This window comes from Halyomorpha halys, unplaced genomic scaffold (genome assembly GCF_000696795.3).
Source record: "Halyomorpha halys isolate HHAL.00 unplaced genomic scaffold, Hhal_1.1 Scaffold472.1, whole genome shotgun sequence".
NCBI lineage: Eukaryota > Metazoa > Arthropoda > Insecta > Hemiptera > Pentatomidae > Halyomorpha > Halyomorpha halys.
The window spans coordinates 863,790-887,064 of NW_027111148.1; the positions used below are offsets into that span (position 1 = coordinate 863,790).

The 23,275-nt window shown below is 30.4% G+C and overlaps 3 protein-coding genes across 5 annotated transcripts in view; 2 read left to right on the forward strand and 1 right to left on the reverse strand.

Moving 5' to 3' along the window:
* Nucleotides 1–10,544, forward strand: part of LOC106683186 (prostatic acid phosphatase) — a 12,046-nt gene extending 1,502 nt beyond the window's left edge. Inside the window, exons 2-7 of the mRNA XM_014424480.2 lie at nucleotides 6,164–6,262; nucleotides 6,335–6,574; nucleotides 6,647–6,832; nucleotides 9,363–9,492; nucleotides 9,564–9,775; nucleotides 10,260–10,544. Of these exons, the coding sequence (XP_014279966.1) occupies nucleotides 6,164–6,262; nucleotides 6,335–6,574; nucleotides 6,647–6,832; nucleotides 9,363–9,492; nucleotides 9,564–9,775; nucleotides 10,260–10,397 (1,005 nt within the window). The 3' untranslated portion in view covers nucleotides 10,398–10,544. The remainder of the gene's footprint in view (nucleotides 1–6,163; nucleotides 6,263–6,334; nucleotides 6,575–6,646; nucleotides 6,833–9,362; nucleotides 9,493–9,563; nucleotides 9,776–10,259) is intronic.
* LOC106683187 (plasma membrane ascorbate-dependent reductase CYBRD1) overlaps nucleotides 1–14,464 on the reverse strand; it is a 178,258-nt gene extending 163,794 nt beyond the window's left edge. Inside the window, exon 1 of one of the 3 annotated variants that reach the window (XM_024358368.2) lies at nucleotides 14,437–14,464. In XM_024358368.2, the coding sequence (XP_024214136.1) occupies nucleotides 14,437–14,449 (13 nt within the window). In that variant the 5' untranslated portion in view covers nucleotides 14,450–14,464. Of the gene's footprint in view, nucleotides 1–5,141; nucleotides 5,161–14,196; nucleotides 14,310–14,436 lie in introns of those variants that run through there. The other 2 variants (XM_067049223.1, XM_067049224.1) reach the window with 2 other exon arrangements.
* A 28-nt stretch (nucleotides 14,465–14,492) lies between these two features.
* LOC106683184 (prostatic acid phosphatase) lies at nucleotides 14,493–23,120 on the forward strand. Its single transcript, XM_014424476.3, has 8 exons — nucleotides 14,493–14,821; nucleotides 15,139–15,237; nucleotides 15,313–15,552; nucleotides 15,624–15,809; nucleotides 19,935–20,058; nucleotides 20,130–20,341; nucleotides 20,427–20,616; nucleotides 22,755–23,120. Exons 1-8 carry the CDS (start codon nucleotides 14,702–14,704, stop codon nucleotides 22,868–22,870), a joined length of 1,287 nt encoding a protein of 428 aa, XP_014279962.1. The 5' UTR covers nucleotides 14,493–14,701; the 3' UTR covers nucleotides 22,871–23,120.
* Nucleotides 23,121–23,275: the final 155 nt, after the last annotated feature.

Sequence of the window (23,275 nt, forward strand, 5' to 3'; positions counted from 1 at the left end):
ATTTTGGACTGTAAGGATTGGATTCGGGAGGAATTAGATGGTTTAGTGGAGCCCCATAGCTCAATTCCGTATGTCCAGATAGGCCTTATAATAGTCATGTACATTAGTCTTTTGTAATGGATTGGAAGTTTAGACCGTTTGTCTAGTAAATGTTGTAATAGTGGGAATCGACGAGCGGTTTCCTGTCTTTTCAGTCTTGTATGAGGATTCCATGTCAGTCGTTTGTCCAGATTTAGTAACGGATCTATTCAACAGGAATAAGTGGGGTATTATTAAAAGATACTGTATAATATTATTAAAAGACGAAGGTTTACGACGAAGGGTAAATGTGATTTGGTGAGATTAATTGGAATTTATTTTAATCCTCCAGTTTTGGCACCATTCTTCAAAGGTGGTGATGTGGGATTGGAGGGATTGGGATACAATGGAAGGATCATTATTCACTGACAATAGGCATGTGTCATCGGCATACGTGGTGAGAATAGTGTTAGGATGGGTTGGGATGTCAGCTGTAAAAACTGTATAAAGGATAGGATCAAGGATACTACCCTGAGGTACACCAGCAGACTGAAGAAACAGGGATGAATAAGCGCTGTTGTGATTTCTTGAAATAACCTGCCTCAGAGATAGAACGGATAATGAGATAATATGTAGGGGGTAGGAATTTACGGATCTTGTATAGCAGTCCTGGTTGCCAGACTCGATCCAAAGCCTGTTCTACATCAAGAAAGACTCCCGATCAGTACATTCCGCGCTCCAATCAAGATGAGACTACATCAACCACACGATGGCATTGCTGGATAGTGGAGTGGGATGTTCAGGATCCAAATTGGTGATCTGGAATTATGTGGTTGGAATCTAGGATGGGGTACAGGCGTTTTAGGATAAGTTTCTCAAGGATTTTGATTTAAAGCTACACACGAATTCCGATAAAAAAAATGATCGGAACACTAACTAACTAACTTAGAATATATCGTTGGTTTGCAGTAAAATATACTAAGTTGAAAATTAAAGTTTTAAGAAATTTGATAATTTTTTTTTTTGTTAGTAGATATTTAAGATGTTAATAAATCCTTTAAAGTTTAATCTTTTTAAGATTTTAGACAGGAAAAACCAAATAACTCAAAACAAGAAAATCTTGACTTAATTTGTTTCACTAGTAATATAAAGCAACGCTATACGATGTCTGTATAGAAAAATAGCAGAGAAAATGGTCTGGATTCAATTTAAAATATAAAACATCTACTTCCTTCATTATGTATCGTGTTTTGTCAGGATGAAAACATGGAGGATACAATGAAAAATAATTTTTAAAATAATTATCAAATATTATTAAATTTTTTTTTGTCCTCTGGATCCGTCTATACTGTGATTACAGTATCGATATAACTTCGTACCAAGAAGTATTGAAGTTTTTGTTAAGTTTGTTAGCTAATAGTCAAGAGGGTTCACAATACACAATCAAAGTATGTCATAACCCTAAATGAGCCTAAGGCTTCCCTAGTTGTTGTTGTTTAAAGGCGTAAAACCCTCCGGTCATCAACCCCTATGGCATGCTATTATGATCAAGCTACTTACACCACACATGCACGCACGCATTCTCACCCCCCTCTTCCCAAACACACACGTGATTCTAACAAATGTAAAAATTAATAATAAATAAAATAAAATTAATACACAAAAAAATTAAATAAAATAAAACCGAAGGGGTGTTATAATTTAGAAAGGAGATGTGCTTTTAAAATTTTAAATACTAATGTAACTTAAGCTTTCTCATCTGTGGGAGCGTCTGATAAATTTGGAGTCAGTCCTATTCTGTTTATTGTTGGCAAATAGTGAGTAGATTCTTCAAAAATATGTTTAATCGTGAGAATGGACAGACAATATTTGCACGTTGGAGGTGGCAGTTTTCTGATCAGGCGAGAGTGCCTTACGCAGAGAATCGCCTATTCTCAAGCGGGTTAGAGCAACTTCTTCCCTGCGGCTGTTGCGGTAGAATTTCGACCATGGTTTTACTACCCTTTTGATTCCTTTTAATTTACTCGGAGAACTTTCATCCCACTGGGCTTCCCTAGTTTTCCACCAGTAAGTCTTTATAAAGACATTTTAAAAAGCTCTATATAATACATTAGCTAAATGAGTTCAGATAACGTAAATCTTATAAAGTTAACTAGCAAACACGTTATACTCATACTACATGATCTGAAAATCCACCTTACTCATTCGCCTCAAATGTTTCCGACGGATATCGATATTTTCAAACCGCCTAACGCAGGTTTACAAAACCTAAATAGTCCAGAATGAAAACGAGAAAACAAATTCATTTCTCGAGTTAACAGACACCAAACGGAAAAGTTTCTTTGAACAAGGAATGCTTACCTTGCTAAGCGTTGGGAGAAATGAATTCAAGCAAACGGAAGTTATTTTGAATAAAAACTAGAGTTTCTTTTCTTCTCATTTGCTTCATACGCTCGATAATAACATTCCATACATTCCTGCATAAAAAAAGATGTTCCTCTTATCTAAAGAGAGCATTTTTTTAAACAATAAAATCTCCGTCACGAACTACATCCGTATTTCCTTATTATTAAAACAATTGGAACCTCGTGCGACATTTTTTTTTCACATTCCTAAAAATTCATTTATAAACGGTGTATTACAAAGTCATTACATTTGAATTGCACCAAATGTTATCCATTCCCATGGTTTCCGGATTGTAATTCTTTTTACAAATATTTTTTGTTTTTATACAGGAAATCTAAACATTTGTCCTTACAGTCGCAAATATTCACTCGCATTTTGTGATTTAGAAATCTAGGAAAACATTTGCGTCTACCAGTCTATCAATGTTTGGTCAAAAAAAGTTAAGTACAAGAGCCGGGGAGAAAAAAACGCTGTTATTTCACCCCAATTTTTGATTACTTTAATGAAAACTATGTGTAATTACTAGTCTAAATTGATGAGTCTGCCGAGTATAGATAGGGGTAATAAAAAATGACAACTGTTGCAAAACATTAAAAAAAACTTTTAAATTTTTGATTTGGAGCTCTATACCTCTACCAGCAACACTAGAAAACCTATTTTAGAGAACATTATTTTAAGAAGAGTAAATTTGCTAAAATATGAACCCTAATAAAAATAATTACGTTCAATAGTTCCCCAGATATAATTTTTTGTGTACAATGTACATAAAAAGCAGTAGTTAGTGACTTCATTTTGGAAAATCTCTACCTCAACATAGAGTGCTGTCTGCCAGCACTCAAATTAAAGCTAGTTAAATGTACTACAAAGTAGTTTATAGCGTTTATCTTCGTGGGAGTAGTATTTCTTACGATATGTGACAGAATCAATTGACAAGATTTTTTAGTTAAGTTAATTTCTAGTTGTTCGGATAACATTTTTGATTTTTGAAAATATATATCTCGGAAACCATAAGATGTACATATGTCTGCCAGCACTCAAGATAAAGGTAATTTAACTTACTATAAAGTAGTTTATGTCACGTATCTTTCTAAGGGTAGTAGTTTTTATTTTATTCGCATATGAATTAACATTTGTAAATGAAATTTTTTCCGAACTACTATAAATCAATTTATTTAAGCAAATATCATCAAAGCAACTACTCCTACGTAGATAAACGTCATAAACTAATTTACAGTACATTAAACTAGCTTTAATTTGAGTGCTAAGACATATGTACGTCGAATGGTTTTTAAGATATACATTTCTCAAAATAAATTCACTAACTAATAATATTTCAGTACATTTTTTTTGAAAGGTTGCTTTTTAAAAGTTATATTTCGGGAACTATTGGAAGTAAATAGCAGTATTACGGCTCATTTTAGCAAATTTATTCTACTTTAAATGATATTCTCTTAGGTTTTGCAGTTTTGGCGTTGTTGGTACTTTTAAAGATACAGAACTCTGAATGAAAAATTATTTAATGTTTTAAAATAGTTGCCCTTTTTATTCCCCCTAACTATACTTGGCAGACTCATTAATTAAGACATGTAATTATACATAGTTTCATTAAAATAATACAAATTTGCATTGAAATAACTGTATTTTTTCTCCTCTTGGACTCTTGTACTAGTAACATCGTTGATCCGATTCGTATGACATTTTCAGAGATTTCAATCGATTTTATCAAATTTCATCCATTACTGACACCTGCGCAAGCGTTTTTTCGTTAGAACAACTAAATTTATTTTTTATTTATAAAAATTTTCAACTGTAGAAGAAAAATACAATAAGGAAATTTTGACGCAGTATTACCATTCTGAGATCTATGGACGGTGCCGGTTCGAATCCGGCCTGGGACGTAGACTTTTTACATTGAGTGGCGGTCCCACAAAAATGAAAAACTTGACCCCCAACCATGGTTAGGCATAATAGGACTCCAATGGGAGTCTTGACCGAAAAAAAAACAAACAGATAATTACTAGCAGATGCAGCAATGCTTAGTAATTACTAGATTTAGGGATGTAGCTAGATTAATTTAATATAATTGAAAGCTTGACACAAATTAATATAGTTAGGTATTTTATTAATATATTTACATTGGATTAATGATCTAAGTAATTGCTTATTATATCTATTTAGTTTATAGTAGTAAATAACAAATAAATAAATTTTCCTGCAAGATATTATATTTGGTTAACGATAATTCCTCTCAAACCTTCAGAAAAAAATACTAACTTTATCTCCCTCTGTCTGAAGAATAATTATTGTCACCACAGGTGTCGGAAAAAATAAGATTTAGTACATAAAAATCATTGTTCATTCTGTTTATTTTTTTATAATCAAATATGGTATTTAAGCTCGATTTTTTTTATTCTCATTTAAAATTCTTTTATAAAATATTTATAATTACATTTTGTTTTCTAGTATGAGTAAGGTTACGTGCAGAGCCTAAAAAATAAATTTAACATCGAAACCTGCCTTAACAAAATATTTATTTGTCTGAACATGATCAAGGTGTCGATTGTAGAGTAAATAAATCAGGTTCCATAATAGCTAAAAATAACTCATAACAACCGACCTGCTATTTAGTGTAATAAATTATTAGAAAACACTGTTCGCCAGACAAACAGAGTAACAACTAAGAGATATAAGTTGATATATTTTATTTATTTACTTACTTCTGTTCTAGGAAAGAGATAAACAGAGGGGGTTGGTCTGATAACTAAAAAAACAGACAAAATATGAGTAGACAATAAGAAAAAAAAAAAAGAAGAAAAATCTTTGTGTAAAAAAGAAAATACTAACTAAAATATATCTAACTACCGAAACAAAAGTTTCTAATATACAAAGATAATAAAATAGTACTATTTAAAACATAGCTAAAAATACAATCTATATTTTTTTAAGAAGTGATCAAGATACATAGATAATATTTTTAAAAAAATAATAATAAAACCCAATAAATTACAGATAATCAACCTACTTTGTTATTAGAGAAATAGAAATAGAAAAAAAATTACAAAACAACAAAAACTTTTTAATAAACCAAAAGTAAATTGAAATATTTTGAAGAATACTGAAATATTAAACTAACAGTTGATTACTAATTAAATAATTATGGGATCAAATTAAAAACTTCGAAATAAATACAAACGTCAGTCAATGATTATTATATTTTTATCGCTATTAAGGGAATAGTTTTATTAATTTAAGAAGATTTATAAAAACTTGACTTAACTATATTAATCCTAAAAAATGAATAAATGCATGAACTGCTGCATCACTTCGTCAAAATACGATATATTTTTGTTTGAATATTTTTCTCTCATTGATATAAAAATCTGGGCGAATTATAGTGTTATGATATAAATCAGTAAGTTAATTCAATAGAGGAGAGCAAATTGTAATTTATTTTTATCCAGGTAAATGCTGGAGTTTTTATTTTAGACTTGCGCAATTTATCGTAGTTTATGAGATTGAATTAAAGCTAAGATAAAATTCACAGAAAAAAAGAGAAACTAGAAACATTACTATAGACGATATATGTTGGTATATATCATATTTTTTAACTTTTGATTGTACAATATGAAATTTTTTTTATCAAATTATAAAATTAATTATAACGAACCTGTAAATACAAATCAATTTTTCATCAATATCTTTTTAAATAATTATCTAATATCGTGAGATATTTTTTCAGCTTTTCCGGCATGGTCAGAGAAACCCTAATGGGTTCTACACCAGAGATCCTTACAAAAACATGTCATACTGGCCTGATGGATTGGGAATGTTAACCAAAGTCAGTATACAAACAGTGTTTCAAACATACTTGATAAAAACAGTTAATAAATAAAATACGGTGAAATTTCAGACAGGCAAACTTCGGGAATATGAGCTTGGTCAATGGTTGGGGAAGCGCTACAAATCCTTGATTCCAGATGGGAAATATTCTGAGCAGTTAGTTTACATACAGAGCACCGATGTTGACAGGACTCTAATGAGTGCTCAGGCAAATCTAGCGGGACTTTTCTATCCAAGTAAAGAAGAGATGTGGAGTGATCTCCCCTGGCAGCCCATTCCGGTCCACACTGTCCCAAAAAAACTGGACAAGGTAAGAATTTTGATTAATTTCAAGAAATATAAAAAAATCTGGTTTTTAATAAATTCCTCGTGTGTTATACAGCTCTTGAAAGTGGAATTTCCCTGCCCAAGATTGCAAAAGGAAGAAAAAATCGTAAGAAAATCTAAATTCTTAAAGAAATACAACAAGGAGCGCAAACAGCTCTACAAGTACCTTACAAAGCACACAGGAGATAAGGTTAAAGAACCACAACACTGCGGTACCATTTACACCAATTTATTAATTGAGGTAATGAATGGACATGTAAATTACTTGAATAATCATTAGCACAACTTATGCCTGAATGTATATAATTGATATAGCAACAGCGTAAATACATGTGAATATATTGAAATAAATTTTATACTGTCCCGGAATATTTGCACTATATCGAAAGTTATTGGAGGGGCTGGGGTCGCATTTTATATCCTACTCACTCATAGGATGCGGTTTTATAGGTTTCGGGAATGTTTAATATCAGACCCGACTTCAGCTGGTGTGTAGCTAAGCATAAACCTTCGAGGCCCATATACTGTGACTATCTCCTTGGCGCTACAGACCGATGTGGTCTTTGGCCTACTAAATTGTGCGGTCCCTCGCCAGTTATGGCTTCAGCAGATCCCGGGCATCCAGTATAACAGCATCCTCCCATCTCAGTCGTGGCCTGCCTCTTCCTCTTGTTCGATTGAGCCTTCCGTCGAGTAACTTTCTCAGAAAACCATCTTCCGCTATTCTAGCATTTTGTCCAACCCAAAGGAGTCTTCCTAGTTTGATATGTCTTACTACATCCATATAGCACTGCAGATTTCTCAGTTCCTCTTCCTTCTTCAATTCTCTCCGACCTTAAGTAGTCAAATGCGGCGAAGGATCTTGCGCTCAAAGACGAGGATCTACTCCTCTTCAGTGCTTGTATGGATCCAGATCTCCGATCCATTCGTAAGAAGGTTTTGTAGAAGAGACATTTCGTGAGGCGGGAAATGATCAAGCTTCTCAAATGTTTGCTGATACCAAAATAACAACTGTTGGCTTTCACAATTCGCTACCGAGAAATTTTTTTTCCAAGTAATCTATATTCTCAAATTTGTACTGCCCGAAGTCTTCGGGTTCTCGAACATCCAGTTCTGAAACAGGTCCTGCACGCATGTGCTTGGTCTTTTCCTGATTGACACTCATTGCTATAACATCCGCTGCTTCGGCCAACTTAATGTATAAAGTTATGCAGCCATGAATACTCCGAAAGTTCATAAAGAAGTAGTGGATCATCATTCTGTATTCTTGAGCTTTCTTTAGTACTATCTGGAGGCTGAATACCGACTATGAATCTTCCACTCCTAAAACATGCCTGATATTTGTACATTTATTTCTCAGCTATCGGGAGGAGTCTGTGGTAAATGATGTTTGAAAGAACTTTTTAGATACATTGAAGAAGAGACATCTCACAGTCATTAGAGCAATCCAGGATTTTTCTCTTTTTGTGCAGTGGGTAAATGATACCTTTCTTACATTGCTCGGCCATCTTCTCTTCTACTCAAATGGTGAGGATGACGTTCTAGAGGGCTCTCCGAAACTCCTCCCCACAACCAACCTTCACGTGGGGCTTTGTTATTACCATGCCTATCAAATGGCCCATACCATCAACGAGTCCAGTGTTGAAGGTTTAACAAACTCTTCACCACATCTACGTAATCTTGCCGAATATGTGAACATTAGTAGTTAACTTAATATTTTTATTTTAATAGAAAATCTGAGAAAGAACTTTCAACTCAGTTTTAAGTGACATTTTTTTTTTTTTTTTTTTTTTTTTTTTTTATCAATCTCTATAACACAAAATATTCGGAGCAATCTTAGTTGATAGAAATCGTATTCTAGATAAATTTGCATTACACAACAGACAACCAAAATAAAATCAAATAAACAGTTACGGAAACGTAACAGTGAACAATGAAGACTAGGAGAAGGGATGACATTGATTTATTTTTCATAAATAAAATGATTATTTTTCGTTGATTTTTATCTGTCACATAACTTCGTCCAGATAAAATAAAATAAAAATCAATGCATCCATTTAATATGGATAAATTCGCAGTTAAGAAAAAAAATTAAATGACATATAACACGCACCAAAATGGGAACTGTTTTCTTAAGTCCAGAAAAAACGATTTTGCTTCATCGTAATTGAATAAAATTAGTCAGAACTTGTTACGAACCTGCGAAAACGAATTTCCTACAGTTTTTAGGTCATTGTTGCGGTATTTTCTAGAATGTTGATGTCTTATTTTTTGCAATTCGCTTCTAGTGCTACTAGTTTCTATCATTCGGGTTCGCAATTAATTAGAAAAAAATGTTAGTCTACAGTGTGTTTTACTAATTGCAATTCTTATTAATTTTAATTTTTATACTTCAATGTTCTTTACTACCAATTTTTGCTGTAGATAAAAACAGAAAAATAAATAGATTTGTCAACTAGGAGAAAAAGTTGGAATTTTTTACTGTTTAATGTATTGCTTTTATTTAATCTCATAATTTGCACAATTTTAGATTGATTGGAATTTTATTAGCCTAAATGTGAAGAAAAGTTTACTCTTAGCTATAATCCAAAAATAATTATTTTAATTAAAACATAATATCGCTGCCATTTACAATTTTGTTGATCTGAGTGTGAGTCTTGTCCAGTGTTATCGTTGTAAATAAGTGATATGCTCTCAATAAATTCGAAGTAGAAAATATCCCTAGGCAGTAGTTAGATGTGCTAGAAACACCTTTTTGTCTTTTTTTTCAGTCTCAAACAATAAGTAACTTTACAATCCCAGATTGGGCAGAGAAGATTTATCCTGACCTACTGCACCAAATAGGTGGTTTTAGTTTCAGCATACCAACAAGCACAACAATATTGAAAAGACTAAGAGGAGGTAGGTTTTTTGTATTTTTTTTTTTAGATTATTAGCATCACATATTTAATTTTTTTTTTAATATTTCATAGGTCCACTATTGAAGGATATTATAACCCATATGAAGCTAAAAAGAAACGGAACACTGGATCCTAATAGAAATCTGTGGCTATACTCTGCACATGACGACAATGTAGCAGCTCTCCTCAACACTATGGGTGTTTTCGAGCACCATATGCCACCTTTTGTAGCAACAGTAATGATAGATTTGAGGAAAAATGCAAAAAATGAGTTTTTTGTTGAGGTATGTAAATGATTCAACTATCTTGTTTGTTAGTATTAAATATGACTGCATTTATTTCTTGTAAGTCAACTAAGAACTCCTGGTCTAACAAAAACTTAATTTATAAAGTACTTTGGTTCCTATACTGTAAAACAAACCCCAGAAGAAGTAGTAAAAAAAAAGCCTTTTATGTAGTCATATATATTTAAATTATGAGATACCTTGAATATGCAATTATTTTCATATAATACCATAAGCTAAAACAATATATTTTAAAAATGTAACTAATTAAGTCCTGGATGAGAGATATACTAATGAGAGTAAACACGTAAGCAAATTCAAGCCAGGGAATGGGTGACACAAGGCACAACTTTTTCTCCGGCCTAATCTTTCAATTTCTAAAGTAGTAAGCTTTAACCCATCAGCTGACTGTCAGTCATTTGCTAAATAGGTTCAGTTTAAAGTAAGAAAGTTAATATTGTTTTGTTTAATTTTTATGTTATAGGTACATTACAGAAACTCTACAGCAGAACCAACCCTACTCACCATCCCAGGGTGTACTCCATCATGCCCATTAGATGAATTTGAATCATATCTATCACAGGTCATTCCGGGAGACTGGGACACTGAATGCAAACATTAACCAACAAAACAGTTTGCAGTTTCAAGAATATTAGTACATTCGAAAGAAAAATTATTGTATAGTTAGAATTATCTTTTTTTATAATTAATTTTTAATAAAATAAATTGAAGGAAAGGGAGCAAAACCCTGTTTCTTTAATAATCTTAATTTTAAACTTTTTTTTATGAACCTATTAACAGTTCCTTAAAGGTAAATCAGCTGTCCTTCATGGAGAGATTTATCAATGGCTCGGCAGACGATGATGAAACTTGCTTGGTACAGATGTTTTGTAGCAGAGTGGATTTGATTTTATCCACTATGCATTATTTTGTCCATATTGGAAAAATTCAATAAAGATTCGTTATCTGGTCAATATGAATACAATAAAAAAAGAATGTTTCTATTTTCTTTCTTTTTAAAAATTAAAATAATAAAAAAAAAAAAAAGAATGTTTTTATTGTTAATTTACAGATTGTCCAACCATACAAATGCAATTTACAGTAAATATAACAAAAAAAAGACAATAGAAAAAAAATAGCATAATACACAATCCTTATCATTATTCAAGTTCACTATTAACAGCTTTGATGTCTTCTTTCTTATTTACTTTAAAATTCAGCATGTGGGATAGAGGACTATATCTGGTAACGGTTGACTACTGTTCTGTTTAACAGTTCCCACATTTTTATCATTTTCCTCGATAAAAATTCAGGAGAAAAATAATTTGTGATGAAAAAAACTTCAGAGACAACAAATAACAACACAAAAACGAAAAGAAAGAAATGTACACAACTCAAGTAACCAACGGAACAACCAAGTGAACATAGAACTTATAAGAAACTTCTATTTAAAAAAATGTTATCCCACTAAATAATAATTATAAGTTTACACAACAATTTATAAATACTACATGTGTCCTCCACCAGTATTAGCGATAATATTAAGGAAAGCAGAAGCAGCCAACTACATTTCTAGAATATTTTTCTTACAGAATTTAACATAGCGATGCTCTTTCTACTCAGGTAATTCAAGTTAGAAGTAGTATATACTATATATTAGAATATTGTTTTAAAATTGAAGCTCTTGGATGAAGGATAAGTTAACTCACTTTTGGACAATATTTTTTTTCTATTTCCACTAAATGAGACAATACGATTCTATTGAATCTATTAGATTTTAGCTAGAATGCATTCTCTTGATGAATGAACTAAACAGAATCCTGATTTAATGGGAATGGACGGTTAAATGGTAGTGATACTTAATAATGCCCTTCAGGCAATCAAAGGATATTTATGTCTATTATTGTATACATATTTATATTTCTTTATTATGTATTGGTACTTGCTTGAGGTAATAAAATTAATAGGAGGGTGAAAAAAATTGTCAAAAAGTGAATTAAAATCATATTCTTGCAAGGGCTTAAATTTTCAACAAGAAACAGTAACAAGATACAGTACCTGCAGATCCTAGCGCTTAAACTAAGGCTTGCAGTTTATTGAACGCAGTACATGCATAGCCCTAGCTTAGTCACTTCTGCAAACTGGTTCACAGTAGAGCACCATATATAGCTACTGAAATAAAATTTCGAGTGAAAGATAAAAGGATAATTTGAGGCAATACTAAATTCTTACATGAACACAATGCTAAGATAAGCGTAAGATGTATGGTATTGTCATTAGTATTTTTACATCCACCCAAAATGTTTCTAACTGTCTCTTATTCATTTATTTTTAGTAATATTACTTTCCAACTTCATTCCTGATTATAAATATAAACTATTAACAGAAAGTAAGTAACAACAGAACAAATTTCAAAAAGGGATCACATTCCACCTACATCCTTTAACCTCTAATAACAACCCTACACATCTAAAAACAATATAATGATCCTTATTTTAATTAATTTTGACTTTAGAGTAAATAAATCAGAAGTAAAAATTAATTTTGATAACATTTTCATCCTATAATAGGCCATTATTTGGTAAACATTTTCTCATTGCTTACACTATATAAATATGTAGGGTTGGGGAAATGATAGCAACCCTTCTAAATTTTCCACAGGCCAATATTAAATAAAATTTTTGATTATTATAATATCAAGGGATAGAAAACTCTTGTTCACTCTAACTCATATAGATATTTTGTGAGAAGACATTTGATAAAAGATTGAATTAAAGGTTGGCACTACTGTTTTCTATAACCTCCTTTTTTATAATAGCAAGCTAGAAATTAAAAAAAAAGTATGTAGTTTACATTCTGTTCAACAAAAAAAAAAAAAAAATCAATCTATAAATAGCCTATGATTTTTATTAATCATGTAGATACATTATAATAAAATGATGAAAAATTGGACAATAATCATACCTTATTTTACATTGGATGAACCACGACCAACAGTAATTCTGTTGTCACCTTTGATTGATAATTACCACTAATAAATTTTTAACATGAGTATTCAGGAAATATATAATTTAAAAACTCTGTTTAAAAAAAAAACCGGAATAATGACATCTTAATAATTAATAATAACTAAATTTGCATGACTAATAAGGATGATAATTAAAACTTGACAAAAAGTTAGATTATAATACTCTCACACTTGAAACAATCTAATCACATTAAGAACAAAAAAAAAAGAAGTGATATGAAGCATCTAAAATAACTGATTTCTAAAGAGAACCTTAAAGAATTTTCTTTTTATTTATTTATTTAATACTAGATCGGCCTGGTGGGGCTTACATGGTTGATATAACCGTTACACTAAAGAATGAATAAGATAAAAACAGGATAAAAACTTTTATGATCAGAATTTAATTGTTTGGTGGACTATACAAAGTAATTTACCATTCTCGCTCATAAAATTACTACAAAAATGCCATTCCAAAATTAAATAAGGAAATTGGACAGTTCTTTGGGTGTTGATAGGAAAATAAAGAGTGTATAAGCTAGTAGAGGTTAACAAGGAATGGATCCCTAAAATGTTAATAAACACTGAACCGATGAGCGGACTGCATCAAAACTAATCTTCTAGATTTGTTTGGACAGAAAACACATGACATGCTTGTAGAAAGCAATTGGTGGTATTGGCATTGAACCTTAGAGTTTCCTAAGCTTTTATTATTATTAAAAATTAGCCAAGTGGATGGCTTGAGGAATACAATAGTCACCTTCCATATCAAATGTACAATATAGCCATAACATCGAAATATCCTTATTTTAGGTAGGAATCTGCCTAAATAGTTGAAACAAGTTTACCCATGATCATTAACAAAAGCCATACTTTGAAAGTATTATCACAAAATGAATTAAAAATCAAAATACAAGGTTTAAATATTAAGTTTAATCATTACTTTTTACTTAAAGTACACTGGATTAAAGTAAAATATTTGCCTTTGAATTATAAAAATTTCAAATGAGGTTTCATCATGAATTTTTATCATTTTGAAATAAAAATGAATTTGGCTAGATAAAAACGTAGTAGAATCCTAATTATCTCATATTAAATGTGTTTCCACCACCATAAAGACTATGTAAGCAAAATCATTTTAGTTGGGTCCTGAAATTAACAACAAAGTAGTCATAATTGGATTAGATTCCTTGGACCATTGTGTGTGCGAGTACCTGAGATTTAATAAAAACATTTATTATTCTTTCATAAAGAACTACACAAAATACTGAAATGTAAGTTATTTAGTACACAAGAAGAATGACATTTTAAAATACTTAAAACAATTTATAATCAGGAATTGAAGGGAATATATGTGCCTTTAATGCAAAAGCAAAGTGACCAGAGAGATTGACAAAATTAATCACATACATACCAAGAAATGATACTGAATACTAAGAACTTATTGTTTATTTATTATTGATAAAGTAAATCAATAGGTTCAACACAGAATTCTAGAACTTCTACTGTGTTGTCTGTAAACATAACCTTTTCATCTCCTAGCAACAGGTTTCCTATTCTGATGTCTTGATAACGTAACAAGGACACTATAATGATTTAAAATAAATATGCAAAGAGAATATGCGACTTTTATCAATATTATTTTCTACAATACCTTTAATCAGCATCGTGCCTGAAAATCTAACGCTAAGACAACGAATATGAATATGTAAATAAGGTTCCACAGACTGATAAGGCATTGGTGCTTTTGACAGCCAACCGGTTGGGGACTGTTGAGCGCTGAGTTATTAGTAGGTTCGATTGCCTTGGATTGCCATGAAATTGTAAATTAGTGTTCAAAGAGTTGGAAGGCATTCCTTAAAATTTAATCGACCAAGGAGAACTGCTTGAAGTTCATTATAAACCATAGTTTACAAGAAATGAAGGAGTTCATTGTTCCTGTTTTAAACATATTGTTAATTTTTGTTCTAGATTCTAATTACGTTTTTAGTGAACATCATCTTCCAGACAACGAGAATGAAGTTGTATTTTCATCAATTGTGAGTAAATATCAAATATATCTGTTGAAATTTAAAACCATCTAAATAATATCACAAATATAATTCCTGTTTAACATTGATGAAGTTTATATTAGACAAATAGGATATTTTTGAAAACTGCAATTTATTTAAGTGAAATTGTTACTATAAAATGTATGTGTTGTTAGTTATTTAAGATCTTAAGATTTCATTTTAAATCCTAGAGTTTACCAGTGAAGTGAATCCTAGAGTTCGTTGTTTGAGAAAGAATCCTTTTTAAACAATTATTTTTCATGAGCTAAATTGCTCTATTTCTCATTAGTTTATTTTATTTTCAGCTCTTTAGGCATGGTGATAGAACACCCGAGAAACCTTATACCAAAGATCCATATGGAAACACTTCACTTTGGCCTGTTGGTTGGGGAATGCTTACCAATGTAATGTCAGCTTACAACTTCATTATATTCTGAATCCTAATGGTGATATTTATTTAAATTACTATTTAATTTTAGACAGGAAAAGCTCAACACTATAAGCTAGGTCAGTGGTTGAGGAAGCGATATGATCATTTGATTCCAGACCACAAATATTCTCATGATTTAATATATATACAAAGCACTGATGTGGATCGTACTTTAATGAGCGCCCTTGCCAATCTTGCTGGTATGTTTGAACCAACCCCAAAAGAAATATGGAGTGATCTCAAATGGCAACCTATACCTGTCCATACTGTTCCCCAACATCTTGACAAGGTTTGCTAGTTGGCATTATTGTTTATCTTGATTTCATCTTGTCATATTATAATTATAAAATATTTTTTAAGGTTCTTTCAATGAACTGCCCCTGCCCTAAGTATGAAGAAGAATTTGAAGCATTTAGAAAATCACCGGTAATGACTACTTACAATGAGGAGCACAAAGAACTGTATTGCTACCTAACAGAACATTCTGGTGATCCTATTCATGATCCAGTTTATACTGAATATTTATACAGTAATTTATTTATTGAGGTATTTATTCATTAGTTTTCTAATTCATTGTTCAATAAATAAAAAGAGTAATATTTTTTAGACAACTTGTCAGAGATGAAGCTAGTTTAAAATAACTTCATATCAAATCACAGAGCTATGTTATATACCAAAAACTTTATTTATTTGTTTGTTTGGTTGTCCTATAAACTTAGGGGAATACTTTTTTTTTTTTTTTTTTCTTATGTTCTCATAATGCCACTGACTCAACTAAAATGAATAAATAAATGGTTATATAAAGTTTAAAAGAGAAAAGGTTATTTTAAACTCTCATGTCTTTTAAAAATTATTTTAAGTTTATATTAAAAAAAACCAATGCTTAAGACAAAATTGTTTTTATTTTCAAAGCACTCATCTTTCAAAAAAGAAAAGAAAAAAAAGCTGTTCAAACAACAGTTCTTGTTTGCTTGCCTTCCTAATCACTTGGAATTTAAACATAAACTGATTACTGAATTTATTTTAGATTCATTTATAACGCTTAGGTTCATTGTATAGATAATTTTGGACTTTAAAATTACGTGAATTTTGGCTTTTTAAGAATTAGTTTTTAAGATTGACAAGTAATTCTAATACTTAAATTCAGCATTTATTATTTCTGCATATTTTGGTGTTAAGAGAAAAACTTTAATTTGGTAAATTTTTTTTTATATCTGTAGACCGAACTTTACTGAAATGTTTGAGGAAAAACAAGAAGAAGTTTCTATACCTACCACTGGTATAGTAAGAGAGAGTTAGTGAAATGTTAACTGTAATAAACCATACTAAAAATTATTTTATTGTTTATTTATATTTTAATTTCATTTCATTTAAAAATAAAATGGAGGTGGATGTTCCTTAAAAGTTTAGAATTTATTGTAAAATACATCAATTTTTAAGATAAACAAAAAAATAATAATGTTTTTAAAGCCGCTAGAACTATGCATCCAAAAAAAGCTATAAAGCTAACCGTTGAATGAAATATGAACAATTTTAAATTAGAAAATAATAAAGAACTATTAACACATTTTTTATGATCATGGGGATCAATGTTCTTTGCAGAGTATTGCATTACCATTGAGAATGACCTACCTGACTCATAACTTCCTGCATTAGATATATCTCTCTTGATTGATTGAGATACACATTTAAATTTTGTATATTCATTCAGTCTTGGTTAACAAATTATTAACTTTTTGCTATAATATTCACTTTTTAACTTTTATATTTTGCTCATTTCCTCATATTTTAACTGGGTTACAGTTTTATCCTCCTGCATTTCTTATGTTGTTTATCTGTTAAATACAAGTACATATTCTCCCCTTGGTGGACAATGACTATGGGATCCATGAGATGTCATGGGGAAACTAGTTTTTAAATGTTATGATAAATAAAATGAAAGATATTTGCTAAGCCTTAGCTTGTAATGTCATTGTGCACATTATTTAAGGTGAGCCAAGACTTAGATGTTGGAAAATTTTGACTTTTGGGGTAATTTTTCTTCTAATAGTTTTGAAAAGCTGTGTTTTACAATTTCATGATCTCAAATCTCAGCTATTTTCAACTAATTTTTGAATAAAAGGTTTTGAGTAATTGAAACAATCCTAATTTTTTTTAATTCATAAGTTTTGTTAGTAAACTAATCTAGTTTTCAGATAATTGAGGTTCAAGTTCAAAATTTGCCAATTTTTTCTGCAATGACCCCTTAAAATCCGATGATACTTTATAAACTTTTAAGAACACACAAATTAGACCTCAATCTCAAATTTGTAGTTGTCTGAAATGTTTTTAACTAACAATATGAACCCATATTTATATATTGTGAAATATGCTTCTTTTTCTACAAGGAATAATTTAAAGTAAACAGTTTCAGAGAGTTCAAGGACATTCTATCTAATTCATGTTCATGTTTATTCAAGTGTTGGGGAGATAGCCATTAATAAGAGAAAATTTTCTTACATCTATTTTATAACTTACTAATTATTCACAAATTATTAATGCTAAAACAGGAAAGTAACATCTTTTTAATCTTTAACTATTATTTCTGGAAGGATAAGTATATTATTTATTTAATCATAATGTTCCTTTTATAAAATAGAATTTTAAGGGGAAGTAGGTCAAGTTTACCCTAATATTATTTATGAATCATTTCAAAGCTGTCCACACTGCACTGTTACATAAACTGTATTTGTAAACAAAGTATAATGATTGATAATATTTTGTAAGCATTCAATTTTCTCTTTCAATTTTTTATGGGAAAGGAGATCCATTTTTTTTATAAATAAATAAAAAATAAAATTAATGATCTTTTGCTGGAAGAGTTTCTGGAATTAAAAAAAAAAATTATCAGGTAAATAGTTTTGATGTATATATGATTTATTAGTAATGTTGTAAGCACATTTTATAAGTTTTGTTGAATTTGGTTTTATAGCAACCTGAAGAAGGGGGATATTCCCAAAATGTTGTTGTTGATTATATGAAATAAATTATTACAATTAAACAAGGAAGATTTGTGTCTTTCACCAAATTCAATAAAAAATAAATTAATTGTTTGCATGATATCCTTTAATTACCCCGACTTCTGATATATGACCTGAATGCAGTAATTTTCTCTGATTTGTTTCATTTCATTTATTCTAATTTAAACGATAGGCTCTAAAATTTACAGTTCATAATTATTTTTTTGCATTTCTAAGTCAAATGCAACTATTTCCAAAATAGTTACAATCCATCCTGTTTCTAAAGTATCATCTGCTAGTTGTTAAATAATTATATTTAGGTATTACAATTCTAAGAGACTGGGTGAGCAGTATTAAAAATGAGGAGTGTTAGGTGTTCCAATATTATTTACTTCTTGAAAAAGTTTGATATGAATAATGAAATCGTTTTGTAAAATTAAATGAGTTGATCATTCACTTTTCTTGGATGTACATATTTTCTTAAGAAATAATATTTGAATTTAACAATTTTGGGTTCCTAGTTATCCATATCTCTGTCCATTATAATGAGTTAGATTGGTCTTATCCTTCTCTTTGATGGCAATTCTTCCAAGGTTTTTAGCAATTCCAATCTCTAAGAAATAATATACTTTCCTATTTCACTAAACTATTCATAATGTGCTTCTCCATCCACACCTGAAACACCAGAACCCAACCGATCAGTATTTATACTCCATCACTTAAAACTGCTTCCTTTGATAAATTCTTTCTTGTCAATTTCATCTCCTTTTGGAATTTCTTGCCTATTTCTACTCATAATGCCTTCTCCCTAACTTCTTCCAATCATCTACTCATTCTTCACCTGCTTAAATCTCAATCTTCCTATCAAATATTAAATTTATCTACTTTATTTCTAGACCATAAGCAACCATTTACCTAAATTAGAACTTCCTCAGATTTTCCCACCGAACTATCATTACTTATTGTAGGGGCATTCATGATCTTTAGTTAACACATGTTATAGCGTGTTAAATGGAAAAACTCATGTTAAATTGAGAAATATTTCCTTCTTTTACCATGTTAAAACGATATAACATGGTTGAGAGTATGTTACTAGGTCTGTTAAATGGAGAATGGCGTCACGCAACAGACTAGATGAGCTCGTCACCGTTTTGTTTGTTGTAGGTACAAGCAATGTAGTACTATACATATTACTTTCTCGTTGTTTGATTTTTGATTGTGTTAGTATTGTTTTGAATGTTTTTAAAACTAATAATGCAATGTATGACAATAATAATAATGTAATGACAGTCGTCAATCAGCTCATCTTGTTTCTGTTTCTCACTAGTTAGAAGATCAACAAGACACTCAGTGGCCAAACTTTCATAATTTCCACTTTTCCTTTAATTTAGGCATGTTGTAATAAATTAATTTAATCAAAACTTAGAAGTAAACAGTAACTTGAAGTGTTGGTTATAAAATAAGTTGTTCAGAAAATCCACTAGGGGCTCTTATGCATTTAACATTTAACATGACTTTTTTAATAGGGTTGCTCGCAATCCTATATTTATACATGTTAAAACATTTTACATTTAACACAATATCATGAATACCCCTTATAATAAAATTTCCTGATATTAACTTTTTATGCCCTTCAATTTTCATGATTGATATTTAATTTTCATGCTTATAGACTGTTAATAATTTCACCCTGCCAAATTGGACTGAGAATGTCTTTCCTGATAAAATGTATTCAGTTGCTGCATTTAGTTTTGCTATGCCCACAATGACACGTACTTTGAAGCGACTAAAAGGAGGTTTGTATTTCAAATAAAAGATGTTATTATTGTAATAACTTTCTCTTATTGATCTGTTTTAATTTTCACAGGGCCCCTTTTGAAAGAAATAATAACCCACATGAAACAAAAGAGAGCTGGAACATTGTCCCCAGACAGAAATCTTTGGATTTATTCAGCTCATGATACAACTGTAGCCAATCTCCTCAACACTATCGGAGTCTTTCAACTACATACCCCTCCATTTGCTGCAACTGTACTTGTCGAATTGAGAAAGAGCAAAACTGATGACTACTTTGTTTCAGTTAGTATTACTATCAACAGTTATTTTACCTGTTTTTATTGTTTCATTTAATAGTATAACTTTTAAAAATATCATTACGTTTCAGGTATTTTATAAAAACACTACTGGGGAACCAACATTGTTAACTATCCCTGGCTGCAATGCTGTTTGCCCCTTGGATAAATTTGCTTCACTTTTATCAGACACCATTCCTGTTGATTGGGATTCGGAATGTCACTCACACCAACTCTTTGACCTTACTTCTGATCAGCCCTACAATTCACTTGCAATTTTCGGTAATAAAGTATTTCATAAAAATAAAATTATGTCAATGAGGCATTAATTTTTTTGTTATGAAAATCTTTCATCTTTTATTTTTCTATTTTATACTTTATTAACTAGTCGTGCTATGCTTATGTTGAATATTACCAATAAAACATGGTAATAATGAAGATCGAATGATCAATGATTCTATGGACGGTAAAGAATTATAATTAAATTTGATGAAGTTCATTTGTGCAGACGACAGAGATCTGTGAATTTTGGGCCTCATACTATGATAGTGTTGATGTGTTTCAAGCCCAGTATAAAAATAGAGATTAACATCAATCAAGAATAATCAAAAGAATAATTCTATATGTTGACTTTTTTTTCTATCAGAAAAAAATGAAAAGTAGGTAGTAAAGAACTACCTAAATAACAATTTACAAAATCCGTTTTGGAATACACTCATGAGACAAGAGTGATGTGTAAAAAGAGGCCAACATGGCTTTGCATTTTGTTAAATAAAATTATAATGCATTTAGGAGCTCATAATGGGATGAGACATTTGTAAATGTCATCCTAACCAAGAAATATAAGGCCAAAGGCCCTCTTCTATAAGAAAGACCATAAAAAAAAAAAATTTAATTGGCAAGGCTAACAAAAATTTATGCTGGTCACTAAAAGTGATCCCAAGAAAGTTACATAAATAAAGAAGATTTTTTTTAATTGTTGAAGTCGGAGAAAATGAGACATGTCAGAAATTCGAGGATAGTGCAATTTCTTGTTAATACTTTTTGGAGTGGCTGACACCGTCTATTGTGTAAAATGGGATGAGTATTACTGTAATAGCCAGCAGAATGGTATCTGGTTGTAGCTCTTAAAATATCGCATCAGGGCATGGCTTTAATAAAATATTTTATTAATTATTAAATAAGTTGTTAGTTATAGTAGTAGAGCAAAACTTATATTTTGAAGTCTATGCATGGGTCAGTTTTCCTTCATTATCATTAATGGTTATTATCAATTTTGAGATTGGTCCTGTAGAATCTCTTTTCTTAAAAATTGGAGTTCTCCAGTTCAGCCTTGTACTATCAGGCCTATAACTTCTTTTCAAGACCATGTGTTTTTTTTTCTTCTAAAAAGCGAGTAGTTAAAATTAGTAATATGTTTCAAAATACTTTTTGGGTATTTACTCCATTTTAGACTCCGTGTTTTTATAATGAAAAGATATAAAAATTATTTCAGGATAAAAATTTTATTAAAGCCAAAAACAATATTTTGAGTCATTGCTTGATTAGAAATCCTTCATTCATGTATAATTAATTATATAAGTACCAATTGTCATTTGTGATGCAACCAGATTTTGGTGTTATCACACATTCTTAATAATATTAACTTAGATGTATATAATATTAGTAGATTGTATTAACTTAACTCTAAAAATATAGGCCAAATGAATTCATGTTGCCATGAATCTGCTATCAAGAAATACTGATAATTTTCATATTCCAATATGGAAAATATCTTTTGTTATTCAAAATTCATTTACTCTTCTGTTACTAATTTTATGAAATTCTCTACAATGGAAGGGGTAAGTGGATGAAGGGCCTATGTAACATTTTTGGATTTTTTGGAGCTTAGGTGTGGATGAAGGGGGTAGGTGCCTATCTACCAAGTATGAGCTACTCTAAGCTTAAAATGAAATTAATAACTGAGCTACCTAGATGTAGAAGAAGCTATGTTCACTTCAAAACATAACAAGCTCCCATAAAAAAAATAAAAATTGAACTTTGTTTTCTTAAAATTTACTATTTGTAACATAACCCCTTCAATTGACTTCATTTCACTGTAATAATTATCATCTCATTGTCATTCTTCATTATTATGATAATTTATTTGAACAAGTGTGAATAGTTGTATTTTTTAGAGGTATTTAGCATGTAGCAGATTATTTAGCGTATAACAGATACATTTGATTAAAAATGTTTTATTTATATTAAGTATTAGTGAAGACTGGCATTGCTAATTTCTCATACGACACATTTAAAACATTCCTTTGACGTAGCCATATTTTTTTCATAGCTTGTCAGTCTTCAGAAAATATTTATTCTAAAGATATCTCTATTAATTATTCCATTGTTATTTTCATGGACAATCATTGGTTCACCAGCCATGGTCACATCTACTCTCCTTGTCTTCCTTCTATTGGCAATGACATCACTCTACTGGCATAAGCAAAAGCCTACTGTACATCTCTATAAAAAATTAAATATGGAAACTCTGTAATTCTTGTTTTGACATTATTTTATTAAGTACTAAATCATTGTAAATGAGGTCCTTTTTGATTGTAAGATAGTAATCCTATCAAAAGCAGAATACAGTAGACTCTTCCTTACCGGCCTTGCCGGGACTCACTTTATGGTGTGTAATAAAAATCATCAATTTAAAATATATATATAATCAATTGATGAAGAACAATTTTTTGAAGTCTTCTAAAGAGACAAAGGTCACTGATGAATTTTATTAAATTGAAAAATATTGAACTTTATTTGACCTTATATTTGTCTTAACATTTTTTTTTTTTTTAATTAACTTCTTTCCTATTCTAGGAACATCTGAGGTATTAGGTTGAGTAGCTGCATATACATTGTTTAGTAGCTTGCAGTTATTTATTTTTTTTTTACAATATTT